At 55.6% G+C, this 25,745-nt stretch overlaps 1 protein-coding gene across 1 annotated transcript in view; it reads left to right on the top strand.

The window, feature by feature from the left end:
- Nucleotides 1-21,041, top strand: part of Klhl29 (kelch like family member 29) — a 117,224-nt gene extending 96,183 nt beyond the window's left edge. The window contains exons 6-13 of the mRNA XM_033762999.1: nt 7,390-7,592; nt 8,648-8,907; nt 11,970-12,168; nt 12,290-12,472; nt 12,666-12,846; nt 17,150-17,343; nt 17,596-17,740; nt 18,989-21,041. Of these exons, the coding sequence (XP_033618890.1) occupies nt 7,390-7,592; nt 8,648-8,907; nt 11,970-12,168; nt 12,290-12,472; nt 12,666-12,846; nt 17,150-17,343; nt 17,596-17,740; nt 18,989-19,172 (1,549 nt within the window). The 3' untranslated portion in view covers nt 19,173-21,041. The remainder of the gene's footprint in view (nt 1-7,389; nt 7,593-8,647; nt 8,908-11,969; nt 12,169-12,289; nt 12,473-12,665; nt 12,847-17,149; nt 17,344-17,595; nt 17,741-18,988) is intronic.
- The last annotated feature ends 4,704 nt before the right edge of the window (nt 21,042-25,745 follow it).

The raw sequence follows: 25,745 nt of genomic DNA on the forward strand, positions 1-25,745 counted from the left end.
CCTCCTCCTCCTCCTCCTGCTGCTCCTCCTCCTCCTCCTCGCAGCCTCACACACAGCCCCAGTGCAGCCTCAGTGCTCACCCGCCTGCCCCAGGGCTCACAAGCCTCCCTGAGATTAGGACGAGAAACTCTATTCTAAGGGACCGTTCCATACCGCCCCCGGGGCCGGCATGGCACCCTCAGAGCCATGGTCACCGCTGTCGATGGTGAATTAATGCCAGGAAAGCACATCGACCAGCCATCCCTGCTGGGGAGCACGAGGTGCCCAAGGGACCGCTTTCCCCGCCTGAGTCAGAGGAGAGATGCGTAGCCAAGGCCTCGTGCACCCTGCATGTCCCCTTTCAGTTCCGTACACTGAGCCCAACCATGCCGAGTGCACACCAGGTGTGTCCTACACATGGTTGCTCAGCCTTCCTCCGGCCCCTCTGCCCCGCCCCAGCCCTGCCTGGCTATTCCTATCTGGATGAGTCTTAAATGGTGCGTAAGCATCGTTTCTTTTTTGTTGTTGTTTGTTTTGGGGTTTTTTTTTTCCTTTCCATTATGTTGATTTTTCTCAAGTTGTCTGCTTCTTACCCTCACTAGAAGTCAGGGCCACCTCCTAGTGCATAGCGAGGGAGAGCAGCCAAGGGGCCAGCCCAGGCTAATGCTCCCGTTTCTCTCACCCATCAGCCAATTAATGCCGCTGCTCATTTTGCCTTGCAGCCTCTCCGGGGCGACGCTGAGCCAGGACGTGCTCAGAGCGGGAGGACAGGACCTCTGCTTGCTTCCCAATGCTGTGTTTGGACTTGCCGACTAACCCCAGAGCGACTGTGTTTTGTTTCAGGATGGCACACTGGCTGGCATCTCCTTTCCCACCTGTGGTGTCCTTGGGCATAGAGCCTGGCTGCTGAGCCACACAAAAGGGGCAGGCTCTTGGTGACGTCCCGTCTCACAGTCCAGGCTGCAGGGACCCTCCAGTGGCTTCCTCAGGCCTGAGAGGTCTTTGGGCTGCCTCTCTTGGCACACTGCAACCAGCAGTGACCAGCACCTTGGGGCCTTGCCTCGCTCCAATGTGCCGAGCGCTGGCCCCAGCCCCAGGCTAGATCAGGGTGGACGAGGGAAACTTTGAACTCTCACTGATGCCAAACTCTGCCATACGGCACAGAAGAGGGCCTGGTAGGCAAGAGAGCCTTCTTGGACCGGCTGAGGAGAGGAGAAGCCCTCGGGACAAGGAGGGTGAGGACAGACACAGATGTGAGCCAAGGATAGGGACAGGTGGCTGCCTCAGGGGTCGGTGTGAGCTAGAGCAGGCAGAGCTCCACCATCCCTGGCCCTGCGCTCCTAGGTTTGGTCTGAGCTGTGGGAGGGTGCCCTCCTGGGGGCAGGAGCACAGGAGGTTGCACCTTGAGGCCTCACAGAAGGGCGAAGCTCTGGGCATTCACTGCATGGGAGAAGGCCCCTTGAAAGCTGGGCGTTCTGGTCTACCCCTGACTGTCACTTGTCCTGGGACCTCAGGCCTCAGGTTTTCCTTCTCTGTAAATCAGGAGGTTGGGTGAAATGATGGCCGGGTTTGACACCCAAAGGTGACATCAGGGGATGGGAAGAGCCAGCCCAGAGAGGTTTCCCAAGTATAGACACCAGGGCATGAGGGCAAGGGTCGGAGGCTCACAGGGCGGTCAGGTCCACAAGCCAGGGCAAGGCAAGCTGGGGGTGGGTGAACAATGGAGCAGTTGGCGTGGTGGACTTTAGCAGCCTCAAGGACACGCAAGCCCCCCAGTTGCTGTTGCTGGCAGCCGAGCAGATGGGTGGATCTGAACCCAGCAGGGCCTGGGTTGGGAGTCCGGGCAGCTGAAGCCTGGTGTTAGTCTCTGGGGCACCCAGCAGGCTTCGTGCAGAGAGCTGCAGACCAAAGGCTCCTGGGAGGAAAGCAGACTTTACATGAAGATCATTTCCTTTCAGGCCATGTAAAACCACCAAGAATTTCACGTCCTCAGTGGTCAGAGCAGCTGCTTTTGTCACCACATTCGGCCCCCTTCTCGTCTGGGACTCTGGAGCCAAAATATCCCTGCAAGGGAGAAGGGGCCCAGCCTGGGTACCCGGTCCAGGGCCTCTTCCAAGAGGAGGGTTAGGGGACCATCGGTGGGACAAGGTCCTGGGTTTACATTTAGGAGCCAGCACTGACCTGCCCTGGGTGAGCAGTCGCATCCAGGTGACCCCAGCTCGGGTGGGACAGGCGCCTGGCACCCCAGCCCTGGGAGGACACTGACGCAGCACCAAGCCCAGGAAGGACAGTGCCTCCCCTGAGCCCCAGGGTGCACATGTGAGCAGCGGAGTCACCCGCTGTCCCATCACTCGGAGACAGGCAGACCCGGGCCAGCCGGGCCCACAGATCTCGGGGAGGCCACAGTCTGCGGGGAGCACTGTAGCAGAGCAGGGGCGGTGTGGGGCCCCCAGGAAGCTCTGCCCTTGCAGGCCAGGCACCCAGGCTGCCCATGAGAGGCCCCTGAAGTGGCTCCCTTCTCTTTTGATGGAGAAAAGGAACTGCAGGCCGTGGTGGGAAAGAGGAGTGCAAGATCGCAGGCCTGCAGGGCGATCGACTCAGTGTCACTGCAGAGTCAGGGGTAAGGATGAGGAGGGTGGATCGGGGTTGCAGAGAGAGGCAGGAGCTGGGTCCCGGCACTCTGCTTCTGCCTGGGTGTCTGGTCAGACTGTCCGGTGAGGCTGAGCTGGGGAGCTGGGTGTCAGTGTGGCCTCCTGCTCAGTGGCCACGTCCCTGTCAGCTCAGTCGCTGCCCGCCCAGCCCCACATCCGCAGTGAGGCCCCAGCGGCTCCCTCTCCAGTCCGCCTCTGTCTGACAAGGAGCCATGTGGAGCTGCCACCCTGTGGAAGGAGCGGGTACTGTTAGCAGCCCCAGTTTACGGAGGAGGAAATGGAGGCCAGCGGTGTTCAGGAGAACGCTCCGGGGTCAGTGGACCAAATGAAGTCCGGCTGCAAAGCTCACGCTGTTACTATCCACGCCACCCAGAGGACAAAACGCGGTTTTCATTTGTGCGCCGTGGGTGAGAGGAAAGTGAGACCTCCGAGCTTACTACGGAAACAGGGATGCAAGAACAAGGGATGCAGACTCTGCGTGTGCACGTGTGTGAGGAGAGCCCCTAGACAGCACCTACCCGCGGGTGTACTGGACACCCAGGAAGCCGTGGAGAAGAGCCGATGGGCTACAGGAGCTACCAAAGAGCTGGGAGGCTGTGGCCTGCCCCCCAGTGTCCCATCTGAGTCCCTGAAATGACAGCACCTTTGGGACAAGCAGCTGAGGCATTGTTGCCGGACACGGGTGTGTGTGTGTGTGTGTGTGTGTGCGTGTGCGCGCGCACGCACAGTGGCACACACAGCCCTCCCTCACCTGCACCAACCCGGGGTGATCTCCCGGCTGAGTTGCCTCGTGCCCTCAGTGGACAGGATGTTGATCCTGTCCTGGCCCAAGGAGAAGCTCCTTCACTTGTGCTCAGGGATAGCCAGATGCCACAGCAGACGCTGCCGCTGTGCAGTTGCTCCTGCTCCCTGCCAGCATTATCTGAGTGGGAGCCGTTCTTAGGAGGTAACAGCAGCACCCCGCTGCCCTCACCAGCACCAGGCGATGCACCCCCTGGGCTGGGCTGGGCTGTGAGAGAAATGCCCGGACATGGCACCTGCCTTCACCACACCAAAGGGACAGGGACCACGTCCGGTCCTCTCACTGAAATCCCAACTCTCAGAGGCCTTTGGGTATGCGTGTCACTTGGATTCTGGCTCCTTTCGTGCTGAATGAGAGTGGATGGACAAATGAATTGTTTTCTAAGATGATTTCCACTCAACCCCATGTGCAGGCCCTGAGCTCTTGTTCCCAGCCACGATGGACAAGCGAAGGTGGACACTGACATGGGGCTGCCTTACTGAGTGCCAGAGAGCCCCTAAGGCACCAGCCAAGAGGCACACTCTGCACATCCTTCCCCAAGAAGCGGACGGTGCTGTCTCTGGGGGAACAGACAGGGGTGGCTTGGAAACCAACCAACACGATGGGCAGTCACGTCTCTCCAGTGCTGGCAGGGTGACAGGAGCCAGACCAGTACCTCTCAAAAGATGGGGCAAGAGCTGCCTGCAGCGCAGGACCAGTGAGACCTGTGTCCTTGTGCCTGTGTCCTGGAACCAAGGGCATGGGGCAGGGTGGGAGTCACATGAGAAGGGCAGGACAGGGTGCTGGCCATGGTCATCGCCTGCCCATCCCTGTCCTCACCCACCGCCAACACCCTCCAGGCTCCCTCCAGTGGCCTCAGACAGTGCTCTGCTCCAGTGGTGAAATACGAGTTTCTGACCACAGTAGGGAGAGAGCGGGGTGAGAGAGCAATGCTCAGAGGAGCCCACCAATAATGGTGGGGCTTCCAACATCCTACTGATTGATTGGGCCTAGGTATTCCTGACCCATCCACAGGCCCAGTGCTGCTGAGCAGGAGTTATGCCAGGAGTCTCAGCCCTTCTGGGCCAGGAAGAAGGCAACTCTAGGAAGTTCTAGTCCAGACAGAGCTGGGCTGAAGCTCCCCATTTCCACCCCTAAGGTCAAGATGACAAAGGCTGCTGCTGTCTGTTCCTGCCCTGCTGTGCAGCCCTCCACAACCACATCAGGAAGGCCCAGCAGCTCCCTACAGCACCTCATGGGGCTGAGTGCCACAGGACATTTGGACCCCAAGAACCAGCTGGAGACAGGATGGTCATGCGGTTCCGTATCAGTCATCAGTGCCACCCATCAAGGGACCTCTGCTTAGAGGGCAGACGCCTACAGAATGTGAAGTTCAGTCCTGAGGCTGGATGGAGTCCCTGCTAGCCTCCCTCAGCCTTCACAACACTGCTGGCCACACTCTGCACCTGTGTGGACCAGAGATGTGTGCCGGAGAGATGACAAACCTCGCAGTCCAGACCGTGCCTCTGCCAGACCTTGAACTTAGCCACCAACAAAGCCTCCCTCACACTCCCAAGGTTCCTGTGTGGCCAAGTAGGACGTTCTGCTCTTCCAGCCCCAGACACCTGCAGACTCCCAGCTGATCATCGCAGTGACCCCCTCCACCCCAGGACAGCAGAGCCACAGCCATGCATCCTATGGCCGTGGCACCCCCACCTCAACAGCAAAGCTCTTTCGCCTCTGCAGCCCCCACATAATCCCAGGGTTCCTCAGCTGTGCAGGTGTGCCTGCCCCAGGACCTTGCCCTGGCCGACTCTGGATGAGACAGGCAGCATCACTTGACCATGGGTTCTGTCTTCCCAGTGCCCTCGTCACTGGACCAGCCAGGGCCACACACTTTTCAGTGATGTGTGTGTACGTAAAGGCATGTGTGTCCTGGAATCCCACCTCAGCTCTTCACTGGCATGAGCTCCGCAGCCTGAGGACTCATGGGACACAGCTGGACGGGTTAGTGGTGGAGACAGGGACTTGGGAGAAGGCCTAGGTACTCAGCCAGCCTTGTCCTCATCAGTCCTGTTGGACAGTGGCCCAACATAACCTCCACAAGGCACAACGGGCATGATGACGAAAGGCTGTGAAAGAACGAAGGGAGAGGCAGCAGGGATTAGGAGCAAGAAGTTGACCAGATGGCCCCAAGGCCTGGGCTAGGGTAGTCGGATTTCTGTGATCTCAAGTGGGCACCTAATGAACAATGTTTACACCTGACAAAGCTCCCCCAGCTGGGAAAACATCCCAACAGCAGAAGATTAGGTGCATTTGGTCACTTTAGGAGCCATTGTGGCGGTGGTGGGGTTTCTGCGAAGACCTGTGTGGTCTGTACCTGTTGTTCCAGCTCCCAGACTTGCCTAGGGCTGGGAAGCAGAAGGCCCCTCAGGGCCCCCAGTGAGGTGAGCTGATCTGTGGGAAGGGCCCAGCGTGGCACCCCTGGGGGGGGTTTCCAGGACACTGGCTCAGGCTCCAGGGTTGCAGGATAAGGTGCACTCTGCCAGGCTGCGTGTAGGTTTTAAAAGCCCTGACAGCAGGGAATGTTGCTGTAGCGGACCTGTAGGTATTGTCGTGTAGAACAGTGTCTCGGGAAAGGCACTTTGCAGCCTCTGCCACATCAATCTCCATGAACTCTAGGCCTCGTCCAGTTCAATCCTCTTGCTTTGCAGAACAGACTGGGGCCTGAGAGGCCTAGGCTGCCTGCCTGTCGGTGGCAAACCTGGGCACCAGGTCCCTTTGCTCCTTGCCAGTGCTCTGTCCCTCACCCAGCCGGCCTTTCCCTCTGTGGCTGGCCTGCCCTCTTGGCCAGACACCGCTCCACCCCTACACCAGCCACGGATCCCCCCAGGACCAGTCACAAGCATCTTGACTGCTGGTCTTCTTGGAAGTGAGTGGCTGCAGAGCAGGGCCAGGGCCGAGTTCGAAAGCGGGCTCAGTGGGAGTGGTCCAGACGGGGTGGCCCAGCCATGGCTTCTGAGAAGTCCGCCTCCTGCCTAACTCTCTGGGTGATCTTCCTTCTGGCCACACTTCCGTATCGTGTTGGTTTTTGCTTCATCTTATCTGTTTCCTTCCAGGTCCAGCTTTAGGGCGCGGCTGCCAGGCCTTAGGAGCCCTTGCAATGGTTTTGTATTTCTGTAGACACCAGATATAAAAAAATTGATATATTTGTGTCCCTCCCCTGCTCCCCCAGTTCACAAGCCCGACGCACACTCTACACGCAGGCCACTTGACCTCTGACCCCGTGTTCCATGTGGCAGGAGGGCCCCGCCCCGGGCCAGGCCCCAGATCATGGCTGCTGGCTGTCTGTGGCGGAAGTCCTTGGTTGTTCCCCTCCCCCTCCCAGCTCTAACCATTCTGTCCGTCTATCTCGTCTCGTCTTCAGTTTCAAAGCAATGTCATGAAGGGCTTCCTTTCCATGCCTAAAAGGAAACAATATGCTTTTGGAAAGTGGTAGGGATGGGGGTCCTTCCGGGTCTCTAGTGGGCGCTCAGAGGAAGCCTCCGGATTGGCTGGAATGCCCGCCAATCAGGAGCCTCCCGAGCTTTCCGCTTCCGGAGCATCTGCTGCCAGAGGCAGCGGGCGAGGCCTGCGTGGGGCCTCGGGCCCAAATTGGTGCTGACGTCATATTGTTTCCCTTTGAGGCCAGTCCTGGTCCTCGTCCCCATCCACAGCTCATGCTTTTTTATTTGCATCTTTTTTTGCATGGACATGCCGAGTAGATAAGCAGGGTTTCTGTTCTTTTGGGCGCCTCTGGTCAGACTCTTCTCTTTCAGATCCCGTGTCAGGTCACTAGGTTCAGGTGTGTCATTGCTGTGTTCTTTGAGTCCTAAACAAAGGGCGTGACCGAGGTGTACAGGGAGATCTGGCCCTGTGAGCACGCAGCGCAGTGGCCGCAGGGGTGGCAGGTGAGGACACCCTGGTTTCTGTGCCTAGGTCCATGCAGGATGGCAGCCAGGGCAGCCGGGAGAAGCTGGAGCTGGTGCTGTCTAATCTGCAGGCCGATGTGCTGGAGCTGCTGTTGGAGTTCGTCTACACCGGCTCCCTGGTCATCGACTCGGCCAATGCCAAGACGCTGCTGGAAGCAGCCAGCAAGTTCCAGTTCCACACCTTTTGCAAAGTCTGTGTGTCTTTTCTCGGTAAGACTGCCAGGAGCCCATATGTCATGGGGGTGGGGTGCAGATGTGTAAAAAACTCCAAGCCAGAGGGGACTGAGAGGGGAGAGCAGTGCGGGTCCCCACCCTGCAGTAACGGACCAAACCCAACACCATACTGTTCCCACATGGGTGTTTGGATGTTCCGATACAGAGACCTGGCCTGAGGGGACACAGCCCCTTCCCCAGCAGTGGAAGAGCATCCTGTGGCCCAGCAGGTCCTTCAAAGCCAATGCGCTGTGCAGCTGTGCCAGAGGTCTCTAGAGCGGGGCCTGGCCTCACTGTCCTGGCCACTAAGCCCTGGATGAAGCAGCAGCATACTTGTTCCCCCTGGAACTGGTGTGGGTCAGGCTCATGGATAGGCCTGGACACCTGAGCCATCCTTGGATGCCCAGAGCTGCTGCCCAGGCTCCCAGGCCAGAGCAGGCTCACTGCCGGGAGAGAGGGACAAGGACAAGCACCACAAAAAGCTTGCTACATGTGTTGCGGCATGCAGAGAGAGAAGGCTAGGATCTGGGCCCAGTGGGGCAGATCGGGTAAGGACAGTTAGGGGCCTCCTGGGACCCAGATATGTCTAGGCTGGAGGAGCCATTAGCCTGATCTCAGGGGGGCAGGCCAGGTCCTGGGGGTCAGGCCAGGGCCTTGAGGCACACAGCATGGTGTGTGAGGGTGCCATCAATGATGTGGCTTGAGGGAGCCCATGGCCTCAGGTGTCTTGATGGTCACAGAAGACACTGTAAGCCTCGGTGTGGCTCCCTCACCTAGCCCAGGCCTGGGTGCTGAGGCTCCCCTGGACCTTGCTGCACAGGTGGAGAAGCGCAACTCCCACCTCACAGCCTTGGTGCTTCTGCCAGGGCCTCCAGGCACAGAGGGAAGGCACAGGGAAACCTGGGAAGTGGGCCTAAGAGACACAGGAAGGGGGCTGATAGGTACCATGGTCTTAAGGACATGGGCTCAGAGGGGATCCAGTGATGGTTCCTGGAACAAGAGGAGATGCTTCCAGGGCGCTTGGGTTACTGGATCTGCACTCTCACCCCCAGAGAAGCAGCTGACCGCCAGCAACTGCCTGGGCGTGCTGGCCATGGCCGAGGCCATGCAGTGCAGCGAGCTCTACCACATGGCCAAGGCCTTCGCGCTGCAGATCTTCCCAGAGGTGGCAGCCCAGGAGGAGATCCTCAGCATCTCTAAGGACGACTTCATTGCCTACGTCTCTAATGACAGCCTCAACACCAAGGCCGAGGAGCTGGTGTACGAGACAGTCATCAAGTGGATCAAGAAAGACCCTGCATCGCGGGCACAGGTAGGGCCCACCTGTCCCCACCCCTTCTGTCTGGGTTCAGGGGACCCTGCAGTGGTGGGGTCTGCAGCAAAGATCAAGGAAGGTGAATGGGCAGGGAAGCCAGCCCTGCCCCTCTGCACACAGTCACAGAGAGGAAGAGGGCATAGGGGTGAACATCAGTCACCAGAGGGCCCTCCGGAGCTGCCTTCCACCTTGCAGAAGACCTAAGCTGACCAAGGGGCTGCAGGGCCTGGGTGCACTCTCCCTACAGGGAGAGGTGGGTACCTGACAAGGAGCTTAGGGCTCTCAGGAGCTCAGACCCACAGGAGGAGCCCCCACCATGCTGTGGCTGTCGAGGAGGTGGGAAGCACTTGGGAGGACCAAATGGAGCCACTGCACCCCTACAGGAGAGAACGTGAGGTCCTTGAAAGGGATGGCTGGAGGAACCAAAGCCAGCATCCAGGGAGGAAGGGAAGGACAGCAGCGCTCCCAGAGAAGTGCCCAAGTCACAGGGAGCCACTGGGTCCGCACCCAGTCCAGGAAGCCCTGGTCGGAAGCTCTGCTCAGAAGGCATTGGCCTTGGTTCTCACAGCAAGGAGCCCAGGAGTCAGTGCATCTGCAGGAAGCTCTCAGGAGGGCTCCAAATGCATCCAGGAACAGAGAAAGGGAACACAGCCCAGAAGTCAGGGCTCAAGCAGGAGGAACAGCTTCAGGGAAGCCAGACCCCAAATGAGCTGAGGCCAGTGACGTGGGTGAGAGGGCTGTCACATTTCATTGGGAGCAAAGAGGGAGCAAGGTCAAGAGGGACAGACTGGTACTAGGATCAGTGGAATTGGGTGGATGCTGGGTAGATGGATCTCCCTGAACCCAGCCACTGAGCCCAGGAGAAGGTGGGGAGGAACAAGATTTCTTTGCAGAGAATAAAGTTAGGTTGGGCAGTTTATAACAGTAGTACCACAGTTCACTGCAGCTCCCAAATCTGTGACCCAGCCCAGGGCTCCAGATCTCTGTCTTCACTCACATGCCAGGCATTTCCAGCAGTGTCCCAGGTCTGTCTCATGTATGAGGCCCAGAGCCCACTCTTTTTCCTGTGTTCCTCATTTCAGGCCAAGACAGAGCCAGCGTCCCTCCCCCAGTGCCCATGCAGTGGCCACGGTGCTCATTTCTGCCTCCTTCCTTCTCCTCATATGGGCCTCTCCCCACTTCCAGCCCACTGTACCAGGATCACTGCCATTGCCTCCTTGGTAGTTTCCTTGCCATCCGTCTTGCTGCCTCTGAATCCATTTTTCAGGCTATGGCCTGAATACTCTTTCTAAAGAGCGAATCGGATCATGTCAGCACTCTGCTTAAAGAAGTCCTTTATTAGTCCCCACATCATCTTGCAGAAGCTACACAGTCCTGGCCAGTGAGTTAGAAGGTCAGCCAGACCTCCCTCTGCCATCCAATCTCTGACTTCACTGCTCCTGTCAGCTGGTTGCCTCCTCCAAAAACCTTTCGTAACCAGCAAGCAGCCTCCCCGTATAGTTCCCCACATGCACATTCCCTTCCACTCTCCCACACCTCTGCCATCCCTGCACACCCAGCTGAGATATGTGCTCTGTGACACCAGTCACTCCTGTTTCTGCTCCCATTAAACTCTGGACATCTAGGGCCAGGGATTTTACTTAGTGCCACACCTGCCTCGCAAGCACAAGGTCCTGAGTTTGATTCCTGGTACCAAAAAAAACAAAAACTGGACATCTTGAGATCAGAGAGGGGTCCTATAGGTCCATGCCCCTAGTAATGAGCTAACACATAGCCAGCAGGTGTTCGCTCAGTGCCACCAAACTGGAGTGATGAGCACAGCTTGCCAGAAAGCAGGAGAGATTCAGGTGCACCCATGAAAAGCCTTCAGGGCAGGGCAGTAGGGTCCGGGCACCCTGGGAGATAAGGTGACACCCCAAAGGGAGTTGTGGCATTAGGAAGAGGCAGGCTTCACAGTCACCTCACAGCTGCTGTCTCTGAGCTCTTCCAGGGCCTCCCGCCTCTAGGGAACAGGGGAAGGGGACGTTACCAGAAACCCTGCAGTGGCCCCTGGTCTTCTGTGAGCCAGAACAGCACAAGGTGAATTAAAGAATAAAGACAGAAAATGAGGCTTAGAGAAGAAGCTGAGCTTTGGTCCTGATCAATGCTGCTCTGGGCAACAAAAACGAAAGCACCCAGAGCTTTTTATTGAGTTTATAGGGAGTAGTAGATGACTCAGTGGGAGACAATAATCCTAAATTGACGAGGATCTTATTATTGGAGGAAGTATCAGATGACTCGGAGGGTGGTTGGTAATCCTGTGACCCTGAGGCTCTTATGCTAATGAGTTTAAATTGATTAGGAATGGTAGGATAAGCAAAGAGCAAAGATGTTCTTACAGGGCTGGGGATTTAGCTCAGTGGTTCCAGTGCCTGCCTCACAAGTGCAAGGTCCAAGTTCAAACCCTGATACCAAAAAAAAAAAGACATTCTTAGAACAGTAGGTGGGATGAGTTAAGCTGATAAGGAATTTGTCCTTCCCCAGATGAGACCTTTCTCTTACTACTTGGTTCTCAAGGAACTAGAATGTCTTTAGTGATATAATCTTGACCAGTGAGGTCTTAGCCTTGACCAGAGGCAAAAATGGAGTTAAATTTCAGTGTGTCGTAACAACTCTGTAGGCAAGAAGACTGGGCCTAATCATAATTGTAAAATGAGTTTCCTCAAAAATTATGTAGAATGGCTCCTGACACCTGCCTGTGCCTGCGTTGCTGCCCCACTCACCTCTTGGAGGCTCATGCCCTCCAGTTCAGTCCCACCCACCCCAGCAGCCTGGCACAGAGCAGGGCCCATGACCCGGGTGGGCCTGAGGTACTGGTGGGGACTGGACAGTCCACCCTGAGCCCCTTCCTGCTCTCCTTGCCTCTCTGGCTAGGCCAGGCTGGGCAGTGTCTGCACGTCCAAGCCATACACAAAGCCGAATTACCTGAGGCTGGGCAGCCCCCACCTCTTTCCTTTTTGAGGCCACACAGGAGCTGGCTCCTTCCTTGGAGTCTAAGGCTCTGCATCCCTCTCCCACAGCATGCAGCTGAGCTCCTGGCTGTGGTCCGCCTTCCCTTCATCCACCCCAGCTACCTGCTCAACGTCGTGGACAATGAGGAGCTAATCAAGTCGTCAGAGGCATGTCGGGACCTGGTCAACGAAGCCAAACGCTACCACATGCTGCCCCATGCCCGCCAGGAGATGCAAACGCCCCGAACCCGGCCCCGCCTCTCGGCAGGTATTGAGGGGCAAGCCCGAACCCTTGCTCTGCAGGTGCCAGGGTCACCTTGGCTGGGGGTGGTCCCTCAGATGTCACGATGTCAGGTGTGTCCCAAGAGTGCCTGTCTGTGTCCCTGCAGGTGTGGCCGAGGTCATCGTTCTGGTTGGGGGTCGTCAGATGGTGGGGATGACCCAGCGCTCGCTGGTGGCTGTCACTTGCTGGAACCCGCAGAACAACAAGTGGTACCCCTTGGCCTCGCTGCCTTTCTATGACCGCGAGTTCTTCAGCGTAGTGAGTGCTGGGGACAACATCTACCTCTCAGGTGAGGCCCCTCGGGGCTGGGTGGGGATGTGTATGGGGCTTCCCAGGGGCTCTGCCCACATGGCTGGCCAGAAGGAAGCCAGGACCAGGACGTCTGCTTTGCAGACAAAGCCGTCTTCTGACCTGGGGCTGGGCCTGCCCCCTCAGGCCCTTCTTCAGCCCATCTGTTCTCTGTGCCCCCAAACTGCCCACAGGTGGGATGGAATCGGGGGTGACGCTGGCCGATGTCTGGTGCTACATGTCCCTGCTGGATAACTGGAACCTGGTCTCCAGAATGACGGTCCCACGCTGTCGGCACAACAGCCTGGTCTACGACGGGAAGATTTACACCCTCGGAGGACTTGGTGTGGCGGGCAACGTGGACCATGTGGAGAGGTGAGGAGCCCATAGTGCTTGGGGAATCTTTTCGTGTTCACCAAAAGCTGAGATCGCATCGGTCCTCCTACGGCACGCTCTCGGTGTCCGTGGCCTGGATGGTGTAAAGTCCGAGGTGTGCCAAGCTCCTCTGACACGGCAGCAGGAGGGACCACAGGACGTGAGCCTTCCCCGGGCACTAGGTGGGGCACGTGTGTCAGCACCCCACTTCTGTGTCAGACAAGACAGAGGCCCAAGAGCCTGTCGCAGAAAGGCACGGGGGTGCGGGGTGGGGCCATGTCTGCTAGTAGAAGCCAAGAGGCTTGCTGGGATTCTGGAGCAAAGCTAGAACCCATGGCCAAAATGTGGCCCATGCCAGGGGCCGTGTCTTCTTGTCCCTACCAAGCAGAGGGTTACATGCCAGGGACCTCCTTCCCCCGCTCCATGTCCCATATCCCAGGAAATCTGTGATAATGCAGCGGAGGTTCACCCCTCACTACTAAGCACTGTGCGGACACAGGCTGGCCATCTGGAATTTTCCAGAAGGAAATTTAAGTCCAGGAATCCAAGACTCACATGTGTTAGCCTGCCCTCTGCTGGAGGTGGAAGCTGCTTCCTCCCCATGGCCACAGTGGACTCCAAGTCAAGCTAGGCCTTCGGCTAGGGACTGGGGTAGGCACTTCCCACGGGGACACACTGCGATCCTTTGCTCTGAGCCGGGAAGCTGCTTCCTGGGACACCTGGGGAGAGCCACAGAAACCCACCCACATCGGTGGGGAAAGCTCCATGATGTAGCAGGATGACAAGGCTCCAGTCCTGCTTTCAGAGCAGTTAGTGCCCAGACAGTGAGGAGTCCGATTACAGCCCAGCTCACACCCAAGGTCACCAGAGCCTTCTTCCCATGCCCTTGCTGCACCTGGCCCGCCCCTCAGCCGCCACCGGAAAGCACACCTTCCCCCGTGCACCCTGCCACACAGTCACCCGTACCCACCCCGCGGCCGATTCCGACCTGTGACAAATGTTACAGCAGTGATGGTTTCAGAGTGAGACAGGCTCTGAATGTTCACTGTGGGCTTTTAACTCCCCCAAGTGGAGCCCAGAGGTGGCTGTGTAACAACATTTCATCACATATTGATTTGGAGATAATCGGGAATGCCTGCGTGATTGCTCGGGTGTTAGCACTGCGGCAGGGCCCGGCCTGCGGTGTGACCTGCTGTGGGGCCGTGCATGCTCCACGCCTTCCAGGAGCAGCTTCCAGTCACTCGCCACCCAATAATAAACACGTGAGAACGGAGACGTTTTCTGTGTAGGAGTAAACTGAGCTGGATCTGTCATCCTGTCTTGCTTTTGTCAGCTACTTTTAATCTCCTAAGACACTGATTACTCATTTTGCAAACTTGTTGATAAGTGTGAGGATTTGTTTGTGGATAAAATGCAGTAACTCCGAGGTTGGCTTTCCTGGGCCTGCGCAGTTCTGGGGTCGCCTGCCCTGGGCTCCCCGTGGGACTCAGCTTCCTGCTGGCTGGCACCCCGGGGGAGACGGAGGAACAGGCCAGGCAGCTACAACTCCAACTCCTGGGGTCCCAGAGCCCTGCCCTGGCCCACAGGGACCCGTCGGGCATGGGGACACCCCCACTTCCCAGAAGCAGAGCCCCTTTGGTAGGGCCGTCTCTGAGCCCATGGTGGCAGGGCGACAGGAAGGTCAGCGGGATGGGTGCAGACACAAGGGTGCTTTATTTGCCAGGAAGCACTAATGGTACAAATCGCTATTATATTGGTAATGAATGAAGTATATGGTGCATTATAATTATATTACATTACTGTATTACAGGAATAGAGCAAGATCTTATAATTATAGATTAAAACAACAGTGGTGTAGACAAACCTGTATTATATCATTATATAAATAACTGGGTCTAATATTTTATAGTAATATATTGCAGGAGCTGTGCTTACTGGGTAAATGATAGCAGAGCGCCTCACTTGGCGGGGTCATTTGCATGTCATTAGCATATCCTTCTCAAGCAGGAAACTGACAGATTGAGCTGGGGGAGGGCCCTGGCTTGGCAGTCAGCCACCTGGAATAACAAGCTCTCAGGAAATTTGTGTTTGGCGGAATGTGCCATCATACCAAAAGACTGAGGACTAACAGCCACATAATCTTCCTCCGTCTCCAGCTCCTTCTGCAGGAGCGCCTTGGATCTCTGCCATAGTGACTACAAAAGCAGATATCTGAACTTCCGACACTGTCCGAACGGACATCAGCCACGCGTCAGCCCCTGCCCCCCTCACCTCAAACCCAAGGCCCCTCCTGGCCGCCGGCTGGACTCCAGTGCGGCTGCTCCCAGCACCTGCCTCCTGCCCCTCTCCTGTGTTGTCTGGAGCTTCTCCCAGTGCACCTCTGTCCTCTCTCCTCCCCGCCTCGTCCCCCACGCCCACCTAGGGGCTGCTCAGGGAATCCCACTGTCTGCAGACCGGGTCCACTACACACCCAAACCGGCCCTCCCGTCCTAAGTGCTGCACGGCGGCCTTCTCAGGGTCCCCTCACGCGGGAGCAGGAATTTCTCTTCCTCACCAGTCCCTCTGAGGCTTCCCACAGACTCCACCGCTTGGGCCAGGCGACTTCTGCTTCCCGTCCATGCCCTGCACTGCTCTCCCGCCTTCCTATTCAGACTCAGGTTGTGTCCACCGTCTGTCAGGGGACTTAGCATATCGGCACCATCCTGCCTTTTTTTCCCAGGATGGGGGTCTCCCACAGGCTATCGTCGAACTCCCGGGCTCACGCAATCCTCCTGACTCAGCCCGAGTACTGTGGCACTCCGCTTCCCCTCTCTTTCTACCCAGATGCCCCTTATATGCCTGGAAGACAGGTACCCAGATCCAATCAGCTTCCGTATATAAAACGTCATATGCCGGGTGTGGTGCACGCCTGTAATCTAGCGCTCTGGGAGGCTGGGGCTGGCGGTTCCAGAGTTGGAGCCCAAACTTGGCAATTTAGCAAAACCTTATCTCAAAAACTAAAAAAGAGCAGGAGTTGTAGCAGTGCTACGGCCCAGGGTACAATCCTAGCAAATAGTCCTCATACCGTGTTGTTTAGGGATTGATGGCCAGACCTCTCTACGTGTTCGGCATGGACGCACTGCCCGGTATCTTCTGTCTGCAGTTGGTTAAATCCACAGATGTGGAACATGTGGAGGTGAAGGGCTGACCTCATACCCAGCCTCCCCGGCCAGTGTGAGAAACCCACCACCACCACCTCCCCGTTAAGACGCAGCCATGCGCTGGGGCTGGCTCTCACTCGCTGGTGACAGCCAGTTCATTTTGGGAATCGCAGGCCAGGTACCAACCACAGCTCTGACTGAAAGTTAAATCGTCCGCTCACAGTGACAAATGCTCAAAACAGAGGTAACTCCTGCTCCAGGCTGTCGCCTTCCTTTGCCCTGGGAGCGCGGCTGTGGGCTGTACCCCACTGCGATGCCCCTCTGTGCCTCAGCCAGGTCCGTCTTTGCGCCTGTGAACCCACAGCTGACTGTTCAGCCCAGACCCACGCACTGCCTCCCCTCCCCGCTGCACACGCCTGGCAGGTCCTTTAAACTCCTGGCTGGAGCTGCAGTCACTGTCCTCCCCAGCCTCGGCGCCCTGTCCGTAGCAATGCCGCCTCCAGCCGGTCTCCTGCGTCGTCCTGGGCAGCTCTGTCCCCCTCAGCTCCAGCACCCAGCAGTGGCTGGACCCCAAGCCACTGCCGATCCCTCCTCCGACTTCCGGTGACAGACTGACTTGTCTCCCTGCCTCCTCCCAGCCACCCTGCTCCTGCTGTCACCACAACCCCTGGCTTTGATTGTGTCTTTTCCCTGCTCAGACCTTTAGGGTTCCCCCACTGCCCTGTACCCGAAGTCCCATTCTCTGAGCGGGGCACAGTGGCCTCCTACCCCAGCCTCTGGCCTCACCAAAGTGTTCTAACTACACTCACACCTGTCCCTTCTTGCAGTACTCTTCCCGAGCACCCTGGCACCCACCCGTCTTCCCCTCCTGTAGCCCACGCCCACCTCTGGGCCGGGCCCAGGACTGCTCTCCTAGGAAGCCCACCCTGCCACGGGAGCAGGCTGGGGCCTGTTGCCTGCACTCTTGTCCCCCTTGGTGTCACCCCACTTCCACCCTACATAGTAACCGATTCCTGAGCTCCAGGGAGCACTGGTGCAGGAAGGAGGCCCACTGGCCCTGAGGCTGGGCTCCAGGGGAGCCTGTGGGTCAGCCCAGCATCCCCCTGTGGGCTCAGGAAGCAGGTGGCTCTGCCCCTGCTCAAGACCCCACTCCTCCCTTGCAGGTACGACACCATCACCAACCAGTGGGAGGCAGTGGCCCCCCTGCCCAAGGCAGTGCACTCGGCAGCAGCCACCGTGTGTGGCGGCAAGATCTATGTGTTCGGTGGGGTGAATGAGGCGGGCCGAGCCGCGGGCGTCCTCCAGTCCTACGTGCCTCAGACCAACACGTGGAGCTTCATCGAGTCCCCGATGATCGGTGAGGACCAATGGCCGCCTCAGCCTGGGCAATTCAGTCTCCACACCCCAGATCAGAGCCTGGCTGAGCAGGCTGGGGTGCAGAGCAGAAGGAAGGGCAGGCTGATCACAGTTCCAGGGAGCCCTGCCCTTGCCTGTCCTCAGGCCCGGGAGCGACGTGGAGCTCTTTCCAGCTCCCAGCGTAGAGAGTGTGGGAAAGGGGAGGGCAGACCGGGCTCACAGCCTTGACCCGCCTGCCCTGCCATCCTCACAGACAACAAGTACGCGCCTGCGGTCACTCTCAACGGCTTCGTGTTCATCCTGGGCGGGGCCTATGCCAGAGCCACCACCATCTATGATCCTGACAAAGGAAACATCAAGGCAGGCCCAAACATGAATCACTCCCGCCAGTTTTGCAGGTGAGGGGCTGTGGGAGGGGTGGGGGACCCCTGGGGAGGTGTGATCACACAAACGGGAGTAGGGCGGGAGCAGAGGGGGGAATGCAGTGGCTCTGGGGGCCTCGAGGCCACGTGTGGCCATGAGGTAAGGGCAGCTCCCACCCAACCCTGTGGCTTCCTGGGGGATGCTCAGGTCACCATGGCTCTTGGCCCCAGTGGACCCCTACTTCTAGTACCTTGGACAGATAACTTCCCCGCTCCGGGCAGGTTCTACCTGTGAAACCTTGGCCCAGGGAACTGCCGGGTCCTTGCTGGCGTGGAGTCTGGCTCTCCAGCTGGCCTCTTGTGGACATTGTCTCATGGTGGCAGCATGCAGAGCACAGTCTGACTACACGTCCAGGGAGCCCATTGTGGGGGCTCAGACCTCATTTGAAATGAAAAGGGAAAGAAACCCTGAATGTCAGGGTAGATTTACACTATGTCTGGCAAGGAAAGCAGGGAAAAGCTTGGCCACAGAGGGAAGGAGGTGAGGGCCCTGGGTGGCAGGGACTGCGAAAGAGCTTGCTGGAAGCTTTGGCGTCTCCTGAAAAGTCAGGACAGATGTTTTCTAGATGTGCGCACGTCAGTAACAGGTGGGGCCTTTGAAACCGATGTGTCCAATTCCAGAGTTAGCTGAGAAGAAATGGCCCACAGCTGAAACAGAAGAGAGGTCGGCGCTGGGGCCGGGCCTGGCTGCCAGTGTGAGGGGTGACTGCCGTCACCCAGGGAGCGAGTGCAGAGGGCGTGAGTGGGGCGACAGGAATAAGCCAGCGAGGCCCGCGGGAAGGGTTCAGACTCAGCCGTCGGGCATCCCAAAGAGCGTGCACCGGGACGACAGCAGCCGAGGTCAGACGTGCAGGGGAAGGATGCTCAGTGGGCCAGCGGGTGCCCAGTCAGATCAGGCCCTTACTCTGCCGCACTGTGAGCCACGTCCCAGTGTGATTCGAGTAGAATGCAGGCTCCGTTTGTACTGCGCAGAAAGACAACATGGTCAGGGGCCTGTGCCTGGTGACCGCACAAGAGGTGGCTGTTCTGCTGGTGTCGCTCGTCTGTCGGCGGGGCTGAAAGCTGGCAGTCAGTGGTCCTGTGCAGCCTCCGACAGCACTGTCCCAGTTGCCCCTGGAGGATGGATGTTCTTGGTCTGGGTGAGGGGGTGCATGCGGTGTGGGGACCCCGATTCCAGGGCCACGTGAGGTTTGGGGCCTAAATCTCGCCCGCTTTCCCTCACAGTGCCGTGGTGCTCGATGGCAAGATCTTTGCAACCGGAGGCATTGTCAGCAGCGAGGGGCCAGCCCTGGGCAACATGGAAGCCTACGAGCCCACAACCAACACGTGGACCCTCCTTCCCCACATGCCCTGCCCTGTGTTCAGACACGGCTGCGTCGTGATAAAGAAATACATTCAGAGCGGCTGACGTCCGGGGGACGCCCACACCAAGACTGGACGAGTCTGGTGAGGCAGATGCTCTGCACAGTGATGATCTTTCAGCAACACCAGTGAGAGGCCAATAAAACCCAATCGAGGAGCTCAGTGTGCTGGACATTTTGAATACTCTACATTGAATGTAGGAAATCATCCTCGCCTTCGGGTGACACGGGGGCACCGCGCTCAAGGCCGAGAAGCGGACCACGCCAGCCAGCGCTCGCTCACTCTCAGTGGGGACGCTCACTCTGCCCGGTGCAAGAGTTTCACATATTTTTCAACTGGGAGAGAGAAGCTGTTCTTTTCCTTCCTGCAGAGCAAGCTTGACCCCTAAACTACCATCGATCAGTTACCCTGACAATATTAAGCATCAGGCTCCTTTGGAATAAGATCAAAGTGTCCTTATCACTTTGATTCCTACTTTTGCTTTTTAATCCATCTACACTTTCAGTGGCCGTGAGAAATGAGGGACAGGACCGTGCAGTGCGAGGCCTAGGCCTAGGAGGCCGCTGTCTCTGCCAGGACCGGTGCGAGACGGGAGGCCGCACTGAGCCAGGGGTGGTGGCTGCAGGGGCCGCTGGGGAGAGGCCATCTGTCCTTCGCAGGTTTTTCTACCATGTTTTTGCTGGAGAAGGACAAGATGGTTGTGCTAGCTTTCTCTTATCCAATAGGAATTATTTAGATTTCCAAGGCATTTTCTTGATAAACAAAAGGCTATTTTTAAGTACTGAGAGAAGGCAGAGGCCAAGAGAGGGATGCTGCTGTGGGAATCCCAAAGCTCTCTGTGGGTAGTGCCAGAGGGGGCATTTGCTCTCATTTTTCTATGTGCAGAATAGAGGCTCTCTCCTGGGGTGGGCCATGCCCCGCTTTATTTTTTGAAAAAGTATCTCCCTGACAGCCCCTCTGGGACTGCACCTCAGAGGAAGGTCTGTTCTAGGAGGACACAGTTCTGGCTCCTGACCCCCGTCCAGCTCCCTCCGTGAGGGAGGGAGGGAGGACCCAGGCCAGGGGAAGGGATGGAGTGAGGGCGGGAGGAGAAATGTCTACAAAGCACAGGAGACTATTTTTGATATTTATAGCTATATATTAAGGCACCTGCCACAGGAGCTCTCAGGAGGGGGACAGCCTTCTTAGACGAGCCATGACAGCCACGGCCTGAGGGGCAAGAGCAGAACCCTACCCCGAGCAGAGGGAAGCCAGGAGGGAGCACAGGCGCAGGCTCGGAGGAGGAAGGCCTCAGCGCCGGCCCTGAGACCCTCCCACCTCACCCGGCCATCAGCTTCCATTCCAGGGCAGGAGGCAGGCTGCCGCCACCGTGCTGTTCAGTTGAAGTTGATACCAAATGCACATTTACCATTTTCCTGTCTGGGACGTGGGCTCACCATCTCTTCGTGATAAGAGCCGTCTCTAAGGACAACGAGGAGATGCTTCCCACCGTTCGGCGTCTGCTGACACGAAATTCCTAACGCCAGGCATCAACTTCTAGCACTACAAGTACGGCTCCCACTTGGACAAGATACCGAGCTTCGTTATGCAGTTTTTAATATTATTTATTATTTTAAAAAGTAATAAGCACAAAACTACATACATTGTATGTCATTTAAAGTATTTATGTCAAACAGGGTGCAAGTGTGAACCCAAGGACTGGAGCACAAATCCTAGCTGCCTGGGGCAGGGCTAACGTTAGCATTGGTGTGTGTCTGCCTCCAAGGGAGGTGCTAGTGGTCACCAAGACTCCACAGATGACACTGAAATTCCATTTCTCTCCTCATCTGTCACACTGGAGCAAAACTGGCTATTTCTGTGAATGATAAAACAGGGTTCTCTGTAATGGTATTGTACATAGTATATGTTTATTGTTAAGTTCTTGTTATATTATAATAAATATATTTATAGATCTAGACTCCCAAAGCCAATGAGATGCCTGTGTGTGCCGTCGTCTTTGCCACAGCCACCTGAAAGCCCCGTGCGGGCCTGGTCTTCCTCTCCCCTGTCAGCTGTCGGGTTCTTCTAAAGACCTCCATGCAGATTCTGGTGATGAGAAAGGACAGGACTTCCCAGCAAGGGAACAGATAGGGCTGAAAAGGAAGCCAGCAATAAAGAGCAGCAAAGGTCAGAGTTGAAAGCAACTTGCCAACACTCTGGAAGTGACTCTGAGGACGTCCCTTCCATGTAAGAGCTCCTCCTCCTCCTCCCTTGCGCTGCTTGTTTGAGTTTCACAGCTCGCTTCCCACTGGTGTCACTCCTTGCCCAGGACTCTGTCTTTATGACTGCGCCAGAATCGCACTGCAGCCCCAACCAAGAGACACACACTCCCTCCAGGAAGAACAGCGTGTGATTTCCATCCTAAAATCCAGTCAGGGTGACCTCCTTGTCTTCCTCTGCCGTGATGGGCGGCTGTCTAGCTTGTCATACAGACCACACTGCTATGCCAAGGATAACGATGCAGAAGGCCGGGTGGGCTGGTTCAGTGCGGGAGACGACACTTAGGCTTGACTGACTGGTGAGAGAAGGTAGCCACACTGGTGCTGTCGTCTTCACAAATACTCTCATGTCCTTTATCCCCAAATCTTGACCCGGACTACTGCCTCCTCGAAGGAAAAAGCCTAAAATGGGTGGCGCAGGACTGTGACAGCCCAGACGTCACAACACGAACCAACCTGAGTTGGGGAGTGAGGACTGAGAAAGGAAAGAACACTCAAGCCTGAGTGGAGACCGAGAGAAGTCTGATTCGTTTCACAGAAACAGCTCCTTTTAAAGGCACACATCAAAAGGAAGCTTTTAAGGGCACACAACAACAGGAAGCACCAAGCAATTGTTTTTATCTTATGCAAAGACCGGATTTTCTGACTCTTTACAAAGAACATCAGATCTGTGGCTGTCTCTCTGAGGTTCTCCCATTGCAGGGTCAAAAAACAAATTTAACAAGCAGAGTCCTAGAAAAGTAACAAATGTTACATAGATTATATCAATGCCTTAATTGTAGAGGAAGAAGTTTCCTTTCAAATGTCAAACGCCAGTGGGCCATGACTGGGCCCCCACACAAGACAGGTGAAAGAGGAGATCTCCTAAGAATTTGGCTGAGGCCTTGTGCTGAGTGGTGGCCCATGCAGCTATAAGACAAACAGCTGCAGTATTCCCAGGGACAGCAGTCCTAGAGGAAATGACAGAGAATGACAAGATGCCAGCCATTAAGAGCTAAAGTGGCCGGGGAGGGGATTTAGCTCAGCGGTTCAGTGGCCTGCCTTGGAAGCGCAAGGGCCCGAGTTCAATCCCCCCGGTACCAAAAAAAAAAGGAGCTAAAGCGATTGCTGGGCGTGGTGGCGCACACCTGTAAGCCCAGCATTCGGAGGCTGAGGCAGGAGGATCGCTGTGAGTTCGAGACCAGCCTGGGCATCCTGAGTTCCAGGTCAGTCTCAACTACATGGTGAGACCTTGTCTCAAAAAACAAAAAAGAGCTAAAGCGATAATCTGTGATAGAAATCAAGCAGTAGTTTTGTTAGCATCCTTCTTGTCTACCTCATTTTCCTAAATAAGGGAAGCATTCTCTAGGTCTATGGAGAATCTATGTATTTTGCACTTAACTCTGGTGGCAAATAAATTACACTTTACCATGGAAGATGTGTGTCCACTATGTTAGGAGCCCACGTAACCAAATTGAAGAAAGTTCATTTCTTTATTTAGAGTCTTTTTTTTTTTTTTTTACAGGGTCTCACTATTAGTTCAAGCTAGCCTTGAACTCACTATGTAGCCAGGCTGGCCTCAAACTCATGGCAATTCTCCTGCCTCAGCCTCCCCAGTGCTGGGATTACAGGCGTGTACTACCTCACCCAGCTCAGAAGAGAGTTCACAGTGTGTGTGTGAACCTTTTAGAACACTCATAGCCCAAATAAGAGAATATTCAGAAAAATATTTACAGCCTGTACGATAAAGAATTATCTTTATTGAAGAGTGCAGGTAACACGATAAAATATTGAGTGATTCTAATACTTAAATCGAAATAAGTATTAGACCTAAAAAGGAGGAAGCATTGCTAGTAAACATACAACAAAAAGCTCAACATCAGTAGTTATTAAATAACAATCCCAAATAATGAGACATCTTTTACGACTAAATTAGCTCCTCACACCTAAAAATAGGACAGGGGACGTCCCAAGTGCTGATGAAGAGGAGTGAGACTTACGTGGCACTGAGGCCCCACGCAGAGAGCAGTATGACAGTCACCGCCGCGTGTCAAGAGCTGAGGAGTACTCACCTGCGCTGGCAGCCCAAGGAGATAGGGAAACTGCAGAAAGATAACACCAACTGTTACAATAACAACTAGCTCCTGTTGTTGGACACTGATGATCAGCCCGCCACCATGCTAAGCACTTAACCACAGAAGCTCACCATTCTACTACATAGATACCAAACACATTTACTTGAATAGAAAAGTTATGAGAAAAAGCAAGATTCATATTTGTACATGACTGTAGTTTAAGATTATCTATCCAGAGAGCAGACATAGTTATAAAACCACTATTATACTGATGGAGTTATAGACAAATTTTCCTCATCTCAAAAATAATTTTTTTCTTGGTACAGGGGACCAAACTCAGGACCTTGTACTTGTGAGGCAGGTGCAGTGCCACTGAGCTAAAGCCCCAGCCCTCTTCTCAAAATTTTTATAAAGTGGCAACATTACTTTTATGATAAAGACGTAGAAATACTACACAAATATGGATATAAATAGAGATAGATTTTTTTTCTGGCACTGGGGATTGAACCCAGGGCCTCACACATACTAAGCACTCTACCACCGAAACACATCCTCAGCCCACATAATTATTTTTAACAGGCAGAAAGTACTCTCTTCTCTAGGTCCAGTCTGAGAAATTCTCTTTTAGGAAGATCATCATAAGCAGTGAGAAATTAGGGTTCAACATTAAGTAACCAAGGGAATTACAGTAAGAAAATAGGCTGCTATGCATAAGTGCTAAAACTCTGTAATAGGTTTCTAAGATCTTTGTGAACGTCTTCTTCAACTAAACCTTAATATTTATATAACTGCACACATACTTGATTTTATCCTCTCAACCATCCTAAAATATTCACTCTTTAAGACGTGAGGGAAACAGGCCACAGTCTGATGAAACTCTCTCCAGAAATAGAGTGGCTGCCCAGTACCCACCGGGCCATGCCTCCATGCTCCGTCCACGGTCAGCTTTGGTCCTCGGTGCGGCCTGCAGAAGGCGGCTGTCCCCAGGTACACATGAGCCCACAGGACTCCACAGGTCTGCGCTCACCACACGGGTTCCCCAAGGCTGCCCGGAGTTGCTCACCATAAACCAGGGCTCCCTCCTTCCGCCCAAGCTATCTCAGAACCTGTAATAAGAAAACAGAGACCTCTGTGAATGGCCAGGCATCCCGCTCTTTTAGAAACCGTCCTCTTTAGAAGCAGTTTTTCAAATGCCTGATAAGTGTCTCAGCTACACACAGGAGTCTTTGAAAATAGTCCACTAAGGTAAGATGTCAGAGCGACCACTGTTGCCTCGTTTGACTGCTCCTGTGAGCCTGGGTAACGATCTCTTCAGGAGTCCCTCATGACCCTGCTCCCGTCCCCAGCCTGGGAGGGCAGCGGAGGGGGACCCGCTGCCTTGGCATTTGCCCAGAATGCACCATCCTCAGCCCGTGGGGATGTCAGGCCTCTGCACTGAAGGATGGAGTGTTTCCCCAAGAGTAAGGGCAAAGACTCAGCACCACAATGGCAAAGACAAGACTTGAGATTTGCTCTTGGGGAAAGACACTAAGAGGAAGACCATGGATTTCTTTACCAAAAAAAGAATCTGAAAGCAAAACAAACACCCTCCCAAACACGTACCCAGTGAGCTGTGTGGCCGGCTCTGCCACATCTACAGGCCCTCTGGGCGTCCCCTCCCGGAAGACGGGCAGCCTCCGTGGGTCACACCAGGTCAGGAAGACGGCGCTCTCTGCAGCTGAGGACGTGTCCTCCAGCTCGAAGCACAGGACCGTCACTGGTACAGGGCCAAAGCAGACAGGCAGCATGAAAAGTACTTTGGGCTACAGAAAAGTCCAGTGCACTGCTTCAGCCATCCCCGCATCCACAGGTGACTCCAATGGTAGAGTTTAGGTAAAGGGTATTGGCCTACTCCGCGGGAACCTTCAATCTCGGTCAGTGCAAACCCGGGACCTGGAGCAGCCAGCTCCATCTCCTAAGAGCTGCGGCTCCGGGGACTCTGCACCCAGGCCAGGGAGACTCCCTCCCCGAGGCTCTTGACTTCACTCCTCCATTCCTACCGCACTGCCCAAGCCCCTGTTTATAACAAGAGCATGCTGACATTTAAGTCATGCATCGTGAAATTACCCTTCTGAAGGATCAATTCAGCGGGCTTTAGTCTCATCCCAGCCATTGCCCCTGTCCAATTACAGGATGCCTCATCTCCCCAAAAAGAAACCTGCACCCACCAGCAGTCTTTCCCCAGGGCCCCTGTTCTTCGCCTGGCAGCAACTATCCACTGTCTCTGTGCCTCTATGGATTTGCCTACAACAAGTATCTGCCATAAAC

This window comes from Fukomys damarensis, unplaced genomic scaffold (assembly GCF_012274545.1).
Source record: "Fukomys damarensis isolate Sample0158 unplaced genomic scaffold, DMR_v1.0_HiC HiC_scaffold_2, whole genome shotgun sequence".
Taxonomy (NCBI): Eukaryota; Metazoa; Chordata; class Mammalia; order Rodentia; family Bathyergidae; genus Fukomys; species Fukomys damarensis.